This window comes from Dasypus novemcinctus, chromosome 3 (assembly GCF_030445035.2).
Source record: "Dasypus novemcinctus isolate mDasNov1 chromosome 3, mDasNov1.1.hap2, whole genome shotgun sequence".
Lineage (NCBI taxonomy): Eukaryota > Metazoa > Chordata > Mammalia > Cingulata > Dasypodidae > Dasypus > Dasypus novemcinctus.
This window is the reverse complement of record NC_080675.1, coordinates 170,709,726-170,722,510: the sequence shown is the minus strand read 5'-3', so window position 1 is coordinate 170,722,510 and position 12,785 is coordinate 170,709,726. Positions and strand designations below refer to the sequence as shown.

Genomic DNA, 12,785 nt, shown 5'->3' with positions numbered 1-12,785 from the left:
ATTGGAATCCTCATACAGTGCTGGTAAGAAAGTAAAATGGCACAGATGCTTGGAAAACATTCTGGCAATCCCTCAAACAGCTAAACATACAGTTATTATGATTCAGTCATTTCATTACTAGGTAGATACCTAAGTATATTTTATCCCACCACAACTTATAAAACCATTTTGAGTAACAATCTATAACAACATGGATCTGGCTCTAATTCAACAAAGGGAAACAAAAGTGCCTGGCCTTGTATTAGAATCTCTATATAAAGCGTCCAAGATATTCCACATCATTAAACTCCAGAGCTCCCTGGCCCCTTGCTAAGCACAGATTAAGTACTAACCATTTCACACTTTTAAAAGCACAAGTAAACCAAATTCGATTTTATGAAAAGTGCATCCTGTACAGGCCCCCAAACCAGCAGTATAATCTCAGGTGACCACTTCAACTCCCTTCAGCAAAACTCTTAAGTCCACAAGACAAAAGGCTGCTACTTCAGTTGATTCTGTAGAATCCCTCAAACACAGAAAATGTCCCAAAGGGGGCTTACAGCAGTAAAAAAAAATAGTAATATGTGCCAACAGTAAACAAATCGAAAATGAAGACAGGGAGACAGAAGTAGTATTAATATTACCTTTGAAGATACCTCTCAGGAGTGCTCCAGCAGCTTTTCCTTTCACTGCTTGATTCTGAAGGAGATTAGCCAGCTGCAAAGAAAGAATGAAAAAGCTACAAGTCTCTGGCCCAGACCCATCTCCTCTACCCCAATTTCCCTAAACAACCAATACGAAAAAGCATTTATCCATCAGGTTCATATTCCTCAAGACTTCAAGTTAACACAAATAACCATAATATTTACTTAGAGCAGGGTAGATCTTGCTATGATACCGGGCTCTCGGGACTGAAATCTATTCATACATCCATTCTACAAAAATGTATTGGTACTTAATCAACTCGAAGCATTGGCTGTGTTCATTTAACAAATACTTTTACATTCTTAAATTTAACAAATACTTTTAGAGCGTGATCTTTTTCTTAGGCACTAGGGATACAAGGATAAACAAGATGGAACTGCTCATTTGATTCACAGAGCTTCCAATAGGACAGGAGAGGAAAGGGAAAATTAAGAGGTGCCAGATAGAGGTATCACCATCACGTGTGAAGGTCCTGAGGTGGCAAAGAGCTCAGCATGCTTGAGGACCTGAAAAAGGGACCAATATGGCTGGGGAGAAGTAAAGAAAAGAGTGGGAGAAGGTGGGCACTCTGGGCAAAGACCAGATTATGAAAAGTATTGTAAGCCATGGTAAGATTTTAGTCTAAGTGCAATAAAAGTTAAAAAATAAAAGCAGGAGAGTGATATATGATAGATTAAAAAAATCATTCTTGCTCCCCTATAGAGAAAGGGTTATCGCAGGTTTAATAATGAAACAAGGACACCTGTTAAGAGCATGCTCAGGGTTCAAGTGAAAGGTGATGGCAGCCTACACCAAAGTGAGAGCGGGGACAGTGAAAAAAGAAAAAAGATTCAAGACAGACTTGAAAGCAAGAATTAAAAGAATGCGCAGTGCTGATGCGTGCAAGAAGTGTCCCCCGCGTAGGGGAGCCCCACGTGCAAGGAGTGCAACCCGTAAGGAGAGCTGCCCAGCGCGAAAGAAAGTGCAGCCTGCCGAGGAATGGCGCTGCCCACACTTTCCGTGCCTCTGACGACAACAGAAGCGGACAAAGAAACAAGACACAGCAAAAAGACACAGAAAACAGACAACCGGGGGAGGGGAGGGGAATTAAATAAAAATAAATCTAAAAAAAAAAAAAAAAAAAAAAGAACTTCCTAATGGTTTGGAAGTAAAGGATAGTAGAGATGAAGAAAAAGAAATCAAGGCAGACTCTTAAATTTCTGACTTAAGTGACTAACTTAGTGGGTGGTGGCTTCGGACTCTTAACAAGTTATTTTAACATGGTTTATTTTTCTCCCCCAAGTAAACCGGGTAGGATATTGGGATCTGTTAAACACAGAATGCTGGGCTCCACTGCCAGTTTCTGATTCAGCAGGTCTGGTATGGTGCCAAGTACTACAGCTCTAAAATAACTGTGGCAATGTCAAGCAGACAACTAGATGTACAAAACTGGAGCTTAGAGAAGAAACATAAATTTGGGAGTTGAAGGGGAATAAATGAGACCATTCATGGAGAGAACGTGGAGAGAAGAGAAACAGCAGCATTCAAAGATTAAAAAGAGAAGTGCCTCTGAGAAGGTCAATAATATAGGAAGACAATCCAAAGAGAGAAGTGTCAAAGAAGCCGAGATCAATAAAACAATGAATTTGATCTCTTTCACAACTACATTTGCCTGGAGTCCATTTACCTTTTCTTAAGTATATAATAAGGAAGTATCTGCTCAGCCTGGGAGCTCCAAGAGAGTACTCAGCCCTTAATATAACCCCTAGGGAGCAGTGATTCTCAATGAGGGTGATTTTGCCCACGCAGGGGACATTTGATAATGTCTAGAGACATTTTTAGTTGTTACAACTGGGCGAGTGCTACTGGCTAGTGGGTAAAGGCCAGGGATGTTACTAAATATCTTACATTGCACAGGATAGCCCACTACAACAAAGAATAATTCAGTCCAAAATATGAATATTGCTGAGGATAAGAAACTGCCTCTTCCTGAAGAAATTCAGTTTCAACAGAAGGCTTTATGGCATTTTAGGAAAAAAAACCTGAATCTAGAATCAGAAGACCTGGGTTAAATCTTGGCAATGTTGTTTACTTTTATATATATATATATATATATATATAATATATATATATATATATATATATATATATATATAAAACCTGTCATGCATACCAGCAGTTAATCTCTGTTAGGCATGCAAATTTCCCTACTTAAAAAGATTGTTATGATGATTAGATGAGTCACCAGGTAAAGGAGCCTGCATAGGCCTAACACGTAACAGATGTTCGAGAAATGTTAGTTCTCTTCCACTCCTTGTCTCTATTCCCCTTTTTCCTCCTTTATGTGGTGGGTTGAACTGTATACCCAGTTTAGACATGTTCTGGGTCTGTATTCTGGTGGGTATGGACCCAATGTAATAAGATCTCTTGGAAATATTACTTCCATTAAGGTATGGTCCAAATGAATCAGGTGGGGCTTTAATCTAGATTACTGGAGTCCTATATTTATAAGGAGAATGAAATTCAGACATTGGAAAGGCGACAGGAAGGTGAGAGTCAATAGAACCTGGAGGAGAAAGGAGAACACACTGCCTTGTGCATTGCCATGTGACAGAAAAGCCAACAACCCAAGGATCACCAGCAGCCAGCCCCCCACAACACTAGTCTTAGGGGATAAAGCATCACCTTGCTGACGCTTCAGTTTTGGATTTCTCACAATGGCAGAGCCGTAAGCCAATAAATTCCTGTTGGCTTAAGCAACAGGAATTTTAGCAGATGGGAAAATAACACACACCATTACATGATCTTCTGTCTTCCTTTTGACATTACTCAAACATGCTTTTCACTGAATTTTAAAACTTACAAGTAGATCAAGTAAGGTATAGTAGTCATGTTATTTCAGAAGCTTTACAAAAATGTTTTCTTTTAACTAATATCCTCGAACTACAAAGGTAATGACACAGTCCAAATAAAGGCGTGCATATACCATTCTTCCTCTCAATTCATTTCTCATTTTGTATTTCTCTGATGTTTTCTTCATGACTAGCCTGAGTCCATGCACTCTTGAGAAGAACACAGGTAATATTGTGCCCTTATCAGAGCATCACATCTGGAGGCATATGATGTCCATCTGTCTGCTGATATTCTGATCGCCAAGTCAAGGGCACTGTCCAAGTTTTGCACAATTACTTTTTCTCTCTTTGTCTTACAACTAGTAAGCAGTTTGTAGGGAGATATTTTAAGACCGTGCTATTATTCTGCTTCTCATCTAATTTTCCCCCTGTATAAGGGAAAAGCCTGGCAAAAATTACCTTGACAAAATTAACAAGATCAGTATCACCAGTAATAAAATAATATCATGTGCCCAATGATATGCAGAGAAGGGCATGGCACCGTTTCTGTGGTCCTCTTGCCAGGGATGCATGAATAAAAGCAGGATAACTGGGTTGAGGGGAAATGTATATTGAATTTTGATAGATAATACCAAATTCTAACCATGGTTGTACCATTCTGCATTCCGACCACCAATGTATGACAATGCCTATTTCCCCACAGCCTTAACGATAGTGTATTATCAAATTGTTCCTTTTTTTCCAACCTGATAGGTTTAAAATAGTTTCTTTTTAATTTATAATTCTCTTATGAGTGAAGTAGAACATCATTTCCTATGTTTAAGGCCATTTTTACTTATTTTTTTGGTGATTATTCTCTTTTGCTCTATTTCTCTAGGATTTCTCATCATTTCCCCCCTCAATTTTTGTTATTGACAAATTAGGGATATTAACCCTTTATCGGTAATATGCTGCAAATGTTTTCTTCCAGTTTTTCCCCTTTTGATTCAGCTTATGGTATTTTTGGCCATGCAAACATGTTTTCTTAATACAAAGGTAAATTTATCAACCTTTTCTTTTATTGCATCTGGATTTTGAGTTATAGAAGACCTTTCCTTGCATTTATGTTTAGGAGGAATTTACCCTTGTTTTCTAATACTCATTAAGTTTTGTTTTCATATTTACAATAGATCAGACGTCAAATCCATTGGAGATTTTTCTTGAACGCTGTGTGAGAAGTGGAGCTAGTTTTATCTATTTTTTTCCCAAATGACTATTCAGTTGTCCCAAAACCATTTATTAAAAAGATTGCAACAGGGAAGCAGGTGTGGCTCAAGCAGTTGGGAGCCCACCTACCACATGGGAGGTCCTGGGTTCAGTTCTTGGTGCCTCCTAAAACAGACGAGCAAGACAACGAGCTGACACGATGAGGTGGCACAGCAAGCTGATGCAAGAGGATGACACAGCAAGATGATGCAATGAGAAGACACAATGAGAGACACAATAAGAAGGGAGCGAAGGTGGCTCAAGCAACATGGGAGGTCCCAGGTTCAGTTCCTGGTGCCTCCTAAAAAAAGATGAACACACAATGAACAGACACAGGGTAGACAGCAAGCGCAAACAATGGGGACAGGGAGAGAAATAAATAAACAGTAAAATGTACAATGTGCAACAGAAGATTACAGTGCTTACAAAGAAACAGGAAACAATGGCCACCCAAATGAATAAAGTAAAACATCAGATATCATCAACAAAGAAGATTAGACTGTGGACATACCAAAGACTTTAAAAAAATAGTCTTTAAAAGGCTGAAAAAGCTAAAGAAAAACACAAAGGACTAAAGGACATCAGGAAAATAATTTATGAGCAAAAGGAGAATTTCAATAAAAAGATAGAAATCATAAAAAAGAACCAAACAGAAATACTGGCTATAATAAAGACTGTTCATATTTAAGACAATAACTGAAATTTTAACAATCCCTAGAAGGGTTCAACAGCAGATAGGAGTTGGCAGAAGAAATGAGTGATCATGAAGATAAGCCAACTGAAATTATTCAGTCTGAGAAGTAGGAAGAAACTAGAATGAAGGAAGGGAACAGGGAAACGGACTTTGGCCCAGTGGTTAGGGCGTCCGTCTACCATATGGGAGGTCCGTGGTTCAAACCCTGGGCCTCCTTGACCCGTGTAGAGCTGGCCATGCGCAGTGCTGATGCGCGCAAGGAGTGCTGTGCCACGCAAGGGTGTCCCCCGCGTGGGGGAGCCCCACGCGCAAGGAGTGCGCCCGTGAGGAAAGCCGCCCAGCGTGAAAAGAGGGAGCAGCCTGCCCAGGAATGGCGCCGCCCACATTTCCCGTGCCGCTGACGACAACAGAAGCGGACAAAGAAACAAGACGCAGCAAATAGACACCAAGAACAGACAACCATGGGAGGGGGGGAAATTAAATAAATAAATAAAAATCTAAAAAAAAAAAAAAAAAAAAAAAAGGAAGGGAACAAAGCCTAAGAGACCTACAGAATATCATCAAGCATTCCAAAATATGAATTATGGGAGTTGCTGAAGGAAAAGAAAGAGAGAAGGGGTCAGAAAGAATATTCAAAGAAATCATGGCTGAAAACTTTAAAAATTTAATGAAAGACATCAATATACACATCCAAACAGTTCAGCAAACTACAAAACAGGACAAACTCAAAGAGATCCACACCCAGACACATTATAATCAAACTGCTAAATGCCAAAGATAAGAGAGAATCCTGAAAGTCACGAGAAGCAAAGCATCAGGTACTAGGGAGCCTCAAAAGATTAAATGCCAATTTCTCATCAGACATCATGCAGACAGTAGAGCGACATAGTCAAAGTGCTGGAAGAAAATAATTGCCAACCAAGAATTCTATATCTGCCAAAACTGTCTTTTAAAAATGAAGGAGAAATTAACACATTCCTGGATGAACAAAAGCAGAGGGAGTTCATCCTACAAGCAGTGCTAAAGGGAGTTCTTCAGTTTGAAAGGAAAGGACACCAAAGTTGCAGAATGAAATCAAGAACAAGGGGTCCAGAGTAGCCAAAAGCATCTTGAAATAAGAAGAACAAAGTTGAAGGACTCACATTTCCTGACTTCAAAACTTATTACAAAGAGATAGAATCACAACAGTGTGGTACTGGCACAAGACACTGAAACCAATGGAATAGAAGAGTTGAGAAATGAAACCACACATCCATGACCAACTGATTTTTGATAAGGGTACCAGTCCACTCAATGGGGAAAGGATCATCATTTCAATAAATAGTGCCAGAAAACCTGTGTATCTCCATGCAAAAGAATGAAAGTGGACCCCCTACCTCACACCATATACAAAAACTAATTCAAAATAGATCAAATTCCTAAATATAAGTACTAAAACTATAAAATTTCTAGAAGAAAGCATAGGAGAGTATCTTCATGCCCTTGTATTAGGCAAAGGATTCTTAGACTTTCTTTCAAAAGTATGAGCAATAAGAGAAAAAAATTGGATCTCGTCAAAATTAAAAAATTTTGTGCATCAAAGGACACTGTCAAGAAAATGAAAAGACAACCTACAGAATGGGAGAAAATATCTGAAAACCACATAACTGATAAGGGCTTAATACCCAGAATATATAAAGAACTCCTGTAACTCAACAAAAAGATGAACAAACCAATTAAAAAAATGGGCCAATGAGTTGAATAGACATTTCCCCAAAGAAGAAATACAAATGACTGAAAAGATGCTCTTCATTATCTATCAGGGAAATGCAAATCAAAACACAATGAGTTAGTACCTCAAACCTACCAGAATAGCTATTATTCACAAAAAACACCAAACAGGTGTTTGCGAGAATGCTAAGAAATAGGAACTCTCGTGCATTACTGGTAGGAATGTATGATACAGCCACTGTGGAAGTTTAGCAGTTCCTCAAAAATTTAAGTATGGAATTACCATATGGGACCTGGTAATCCCACTTCTAGGTATATAACCAAAAGAACTGAAAGCAGGAACTCAAACTGATATTTGCACATCAATATTCATAGTGGCATTATTTACAACTGCCAAAAGATGGAAGCATCCCAAACATCCATCAACAGATGAACGGATAAACACTTCATCAAAAAAGGAGTAATGTTCTAATACATGCTACAACATGGATATTCCTTGACGATACTATGTTGAGTGAAATAGACCAGGCACAGAAGGACAAATATTGTATGACCTCATTTTTATGAAATAACTAAATATGCATATACATAGAGACAGAAAGTAGATTACAGAGCACCAGGGTAAGGATGGGGAATAGTACGTTACTGCTTAATGGGTACAGAGCCTTCATTTGGGGTGCTTGAGAAGTTTTGGTAAATGATAGTGGCGATGGTAGCACAACAATGTGAATATAATTAACACCAATGAACTGTGCACTTGAAAGTGGTTAAAATGGAAACGTCACATGTTGTATATGTGTTACCACAATAAAAACTCAAAAAATAGAAACACACATTTGGAGTCCGGTGTTCAACCTGAGGATAAATCTTTTACGGGAATTAATGACAAACTTAAGTGTTCAGAAGACTGTGCGCACAACAGTGAAGGGACTTATAACTAGGAAGGGACTTTTCTAATGTGTATTCAGTGTTTATTAGATGTTTATTGTCTAATAAATATTAGATATTTTACATACATTATCTCATTTCATCTTCACAACAACCATGAGAGTTTTGTGATGAGTAAGAATCACAGATGCAAAATAATTAATAGCATGGAGTTATACCATGGATTTTGTCCTAGTTTTTATTTATATTACAGTACATATAATATTAAAGCCTCCTTAGGTTTCCTTTGGAAACAGGTAAAATATAAATTCTAAATAAATAAGTCATTTAAATGCTGGTTTCAACCAAATCTTGTCTATTGGGTAATTCAAGCTGCAACTCATGCAATGGGCTGCCTCAAAATTCTACTTCAAAAGCAATCCTGGATGGGAGCAGATGTGGCTCAACTGACAGAGCATCCATCTACCATATAGGAGGTCCAGGATTGAGTAGGGCCCCTGGGTAGGGCCTCCTGGCCCGAGTGGTGAGCTGGCCCACATGCAGTGCTGCCGCACCCATGTCACACAGGAGTGCTCCCCGTGGAGGAGTGCCTCACGCACAAGGAGTGCGCCCCACAAGGATAGCCGCCCCACATGAAAAAGCGCAGCCTGCCCAGGAGTGGTACCGCACACATGGAGAGCTGACACAGCAAGATAATGCAACAAAAAGAGACACAGATTCCCAGTGCTACCTGACAAGAATGCAAGCAGACACAGAAGAACACACAGCAAATGGACAGAGAGAGCAGACAACGGGGGTTGGGGAGAAGGGGAGAGAAATAATAATAAATCCTTAAAAAAAAAAAAAAAAGCAATCCTGGATAATTACAAAGACAAAAAAAAATCATAGCGCATCCCTACATCCATTTCCAGTTCGTGTGTCACATAACAGCAGCTAAGATGCATGAAGTTTTAATGACCACAAGACTTCACAGAAAAATTTCTTTAAAGATTATAACTTATTCAATGTTTCAGGTTCATCTTTTTTTTTAAGGAGGTACCAGAGATTGAACCCAGGACCTTGTACATGGGAAGCAGGCATTCAACCACTAACCTGCAGTCACTCCCAAACGAGAGTTGGTTTTTTCATTTGTTTTGTTTTTAGGAGGTACTGGAGATAAAACCTGGGACCTCGTCCTTTGGAAGCAGGTGCTCAACCACTTGAGCTACATGTGCTCCCTAAGGTTAAGAGGGCTCTCCTCTTGCAGGGACCTAGAGAGGTTGAGATGCCTTATTATGGAAAAAGAAGCAGTATATGAGGTGAATAGGAAAATAAGGAAGAATAGTGAATAGGAAGATTAAAAAGTATACGAATTTGTTTCTATATATACAGTTATATAAGCATTCTATTCTTAGTTTGTTTAAATTTGGTCACTAATGCCTTCGTGTTGTCCATTTCTCATTCTCCCATATTACTTTTTATCTTTGAATTGTTATCAATATTACTTTTTACCTTTGAATTGTTATTAATTAAATCCTTGTCTCCTAAAGAAGATGAAGTGAGAGAATTTTTCTTTGGCATGTGCATTTAGCTGACCTTACTTCCTAATACTCACATCTTCTTCTTTCAGAGTTTGAAGAAGTTCCTGCAGTTTGTCTGTTGTTTTCTCTGCTGCGAGAGATATAATTTTCTCATCCATTGTTGCTCATATCAGGGAACTATAAGGGAAAAATGTCAGAGTTTGATGAAATTTCCAGAAGTAAACAAGTTTCATTTTTCCCCTCTCCACCATTTTATGAATACTTATTTCACATCTACTATAAACAAGGTATATACACTGAGTACCCAACAAGTTAACATCAGCTAGGTAATATGAGTAGGTGATTCTTATCTTAACCAAAACAATCTAGAGAATTCCTTAGCTCCCCATCTTAAAAGGAACCTATTTTCTAATCTTGGTTTCATAATTTTTGCCCACACTTTACCATATTTGTTTCTACTCAGCACAGTATCTAAAACAGTCATCTATCAGTATATCAAATATATAAAACATTATAAATACATATATAAGGATATACTCTATTATTATGAATATAATAAAGTAATATTTGATAAGTAAATGAACAAACAGCACAACAAAGGCTAAATGATACCAAAAAAAAAGGGCAGAAGTTCACAAAACTAAAGAAATAACTGTGTGCTCAAAGGTCAAGAAGGGGGAGTGGAGGTGGCTCAAGTGATTAGGCACCTCCCTTCCACATGGAAGGCCTCAGGTTCAGTTCCTGGTGCTTCCTAAAAACAAGGTGAGCATACACCCAGCAGACAGCAAGTACAAATGAGAGGGGGTTGGGGAGAAATAAATAGATCTTAAAAAAAAAAAAAAAGGTCAAGAAAGGTTCCTCAACAGAGGAAAACTCTTAACAGAACTGGAACTATAGAGATATAATTTAGATAACCAGATGGTGTGTATTATACATTATTGGGAAGGAGAGGCTCATCAACGAAGGCATTCATGTGAGAATTTAAAAAACTCATTTGGGGAAAATGAATACACTGGCTGGGGTAAATAGGGAGGCTAGAAAGATAGGCTAGGGATAAACTGGAAGATCTTAAATGACAGGCTAAGGAATTTAGATTTTATTCAGTAAATAGAGCAAAAGATTATCTGACAAGATTGAAAGTGTATGAGGAAACTGATTCTGGCATCACTGTACAGATTAAAAGTAAGGAGAGGGCAAGGAGAAAGAGCAGGAGTTAGAACACAAATTAAGGGGCTATTTTAGTGGTACTGGCAAATTCTTGTACTAAGGTGGTGACTGCGGGGAAAAGAAAAGAAGGGATGAAACAGGCACCTTAAGCAGATAGAATTTAGTAACTAAATTTAGTGACATGGGAGTGGAAATGGGAAGTGCAAGCTGGTGGAAAACAAACCTGTTCCTGCTTCTCCACTCTCTATGTTCCTCATCTCCAAAAATGGTACCATCATCCACACAGCTGCTCAAACCAGAAACCTGGATTGTCCATATCCACTCCCAACTCCTAACAAAATTATCCTCTAAACATCTCTCAAATCTACTTCTATCTTCATTACGGCCACATTACTCCAAAGCACCATCATCTCACCTTACTGCAATAGGGTCCTAACTTGTCCTCCTCTGTAAAACTAGAGTGATCTTCTAGAAACTCAAACCAGATGATGTGACTGCCATTCTCATCATAAAAATTTTCAGTGGTTTTCTATTGCTCTCATATCAGTCCAAAATCGTGAAGTCAAGATTAAAAAAGTCCTGCAGGGTCCAGCAGATAACCACCTTTTGGGGCTCATGTTGCACCAGACTTCCCTTCATCATGCTATACTCCAGCTTCACTGAAATGCTTTCAGTCCTTCTAACTCTTCTCCTGCCACAGGCCTTTACAAATGACTTTCTTTCAAAATTTAAGTAAATACCCCTCCTTCCATCCCCTGCCTTCTAATATTTTATCATTAATTCCTACAAATCCTTCAGATCTCAGCTCAATCCACACTTCCTCAGAACCTCAGTCTAGATTAAACACTCTGCATTACATTCTATCAAGGAACCAGTAATTTCTCTTACATAGCCACCACACGCACTTAACACAGTACTTAGCTCGTAATAGGCGCCCATTAAGCACTTGTTGAACAAATGAATTACTGGACTCCTATAATGGACGAGACCCTGCGCTCGGCACTTTACATTCGTAAATTTAATGCTCACACCAGTTCTCTGAAGCAGCTGTTAGCCCCATTTTAGACGAACTTTGCGGATTCAGTGAAGTTACGGAATTTTCTCGAGGTTAGAAGGCTCCTAAGTGGCAGAGAGAAATGAAACCCAAGTCCGCCCAGCTCCAAATTCTGTGATTTTACTTTCTGTCCCCAGGTTAGGGGCTGGACAGCACAGAAGTGACAGGGCATACCGACCAAAAGAGAGTCGTCCAGCCAGGAGGGGCAGACAGTTTGAGAGGGAAATATGCTGATATCGATCCACTTCTACAGGTACATACTTGCTAAATTCGTCCTAAAACTGGGGACGGCTGTGAAGTTCCTGTAAGCACAGGACTGAGCTACGAACGCGAGACAGCATTAAGAGAAACTTCTCAAGACATCTGAGCTGAACTTTGATGGGGGAGAGGGGACCTAGCAGGAGGTGCTGAGAGTGGAGCACGCCCCAAGGGGAGGGAACTGCGAAAGCCCGCGGCGCAGGACAGCGGGGCAGGGCTACCCTTCCCGCCCAGAGAAAATACTAGAACACCAGACCAAAGGGACCCCTCCTGTCCTCACCGACCTGCTTTCTCCCCGGGGCCCAGTCCCACCACCCACGCAACGCGCGAAATCCCCATGCATCGTCACCTCAACTTTACTGCCGCCAACAACTTCCAAACAGCCCGCTCAACCGAGCACCGCCCCACTTCCGCCGCCCGGAACTACAGGTCCCGCCCCGGCGGCTCACTTCCGCCGCCAGTGCCCTTGGAGGGGGGGGGTGGGGGTGGGGCGTACCATTAGCACTCAGGGGCGGGGGGGAACTGCCTGCAGTTCCGAAGTTCCCACTACTAGGCTGAGGGAGGTGCGGGATATCTATCTTCACATCCTGACCGCAGAGTGATTAAGGTTAAGGGCCTCCTCGGTCCCGTGGCTCAAAGAGGGCCAGAGGGACCAAACCAAGTAACCAGGTGTTGGCCCTGGAGGTCTTTGGATTGGAAGCACCTGGAAGGCATAGGCCGGCTTCATTCTCCAA

General features: G+C 40.1%; 1 protein-coding gene across 2 annotated transcripts in view; it reads right to left on the bottom strand.

The window, feature by feature from the left end:
• Nucleotides 1–12,468, bottom strand: part of FANCI (FA complementation group I) — a 94,450-nt gene extending 81,982 nt beyond the window's left edge. For both annotated transcript variants that reach the window (XM_058294668.1, XM_058294669.2), the window contains exons 1-3: nt 12,401–12,468; nt 9,647–9,749; nt 624–696 (exon numbers count right to left, since the gene is read on the bottom strand). In XM_058294668.1, the coding sequence (XP_058150651.1) occupies nt 624–696; nt 9,647–9,730 (157 nt within the window). In that variant the 5' untranslated portion in view covers nt 9,731–9,749; nt 12,401–12,468. The remainder of the gene's footprint in view (nt 1–623; nt 697–9,646; nt 9,750–12,400) is intronic.
• Nucleotides 12,469–12,785: the final 317 nt, after the last annotated feature.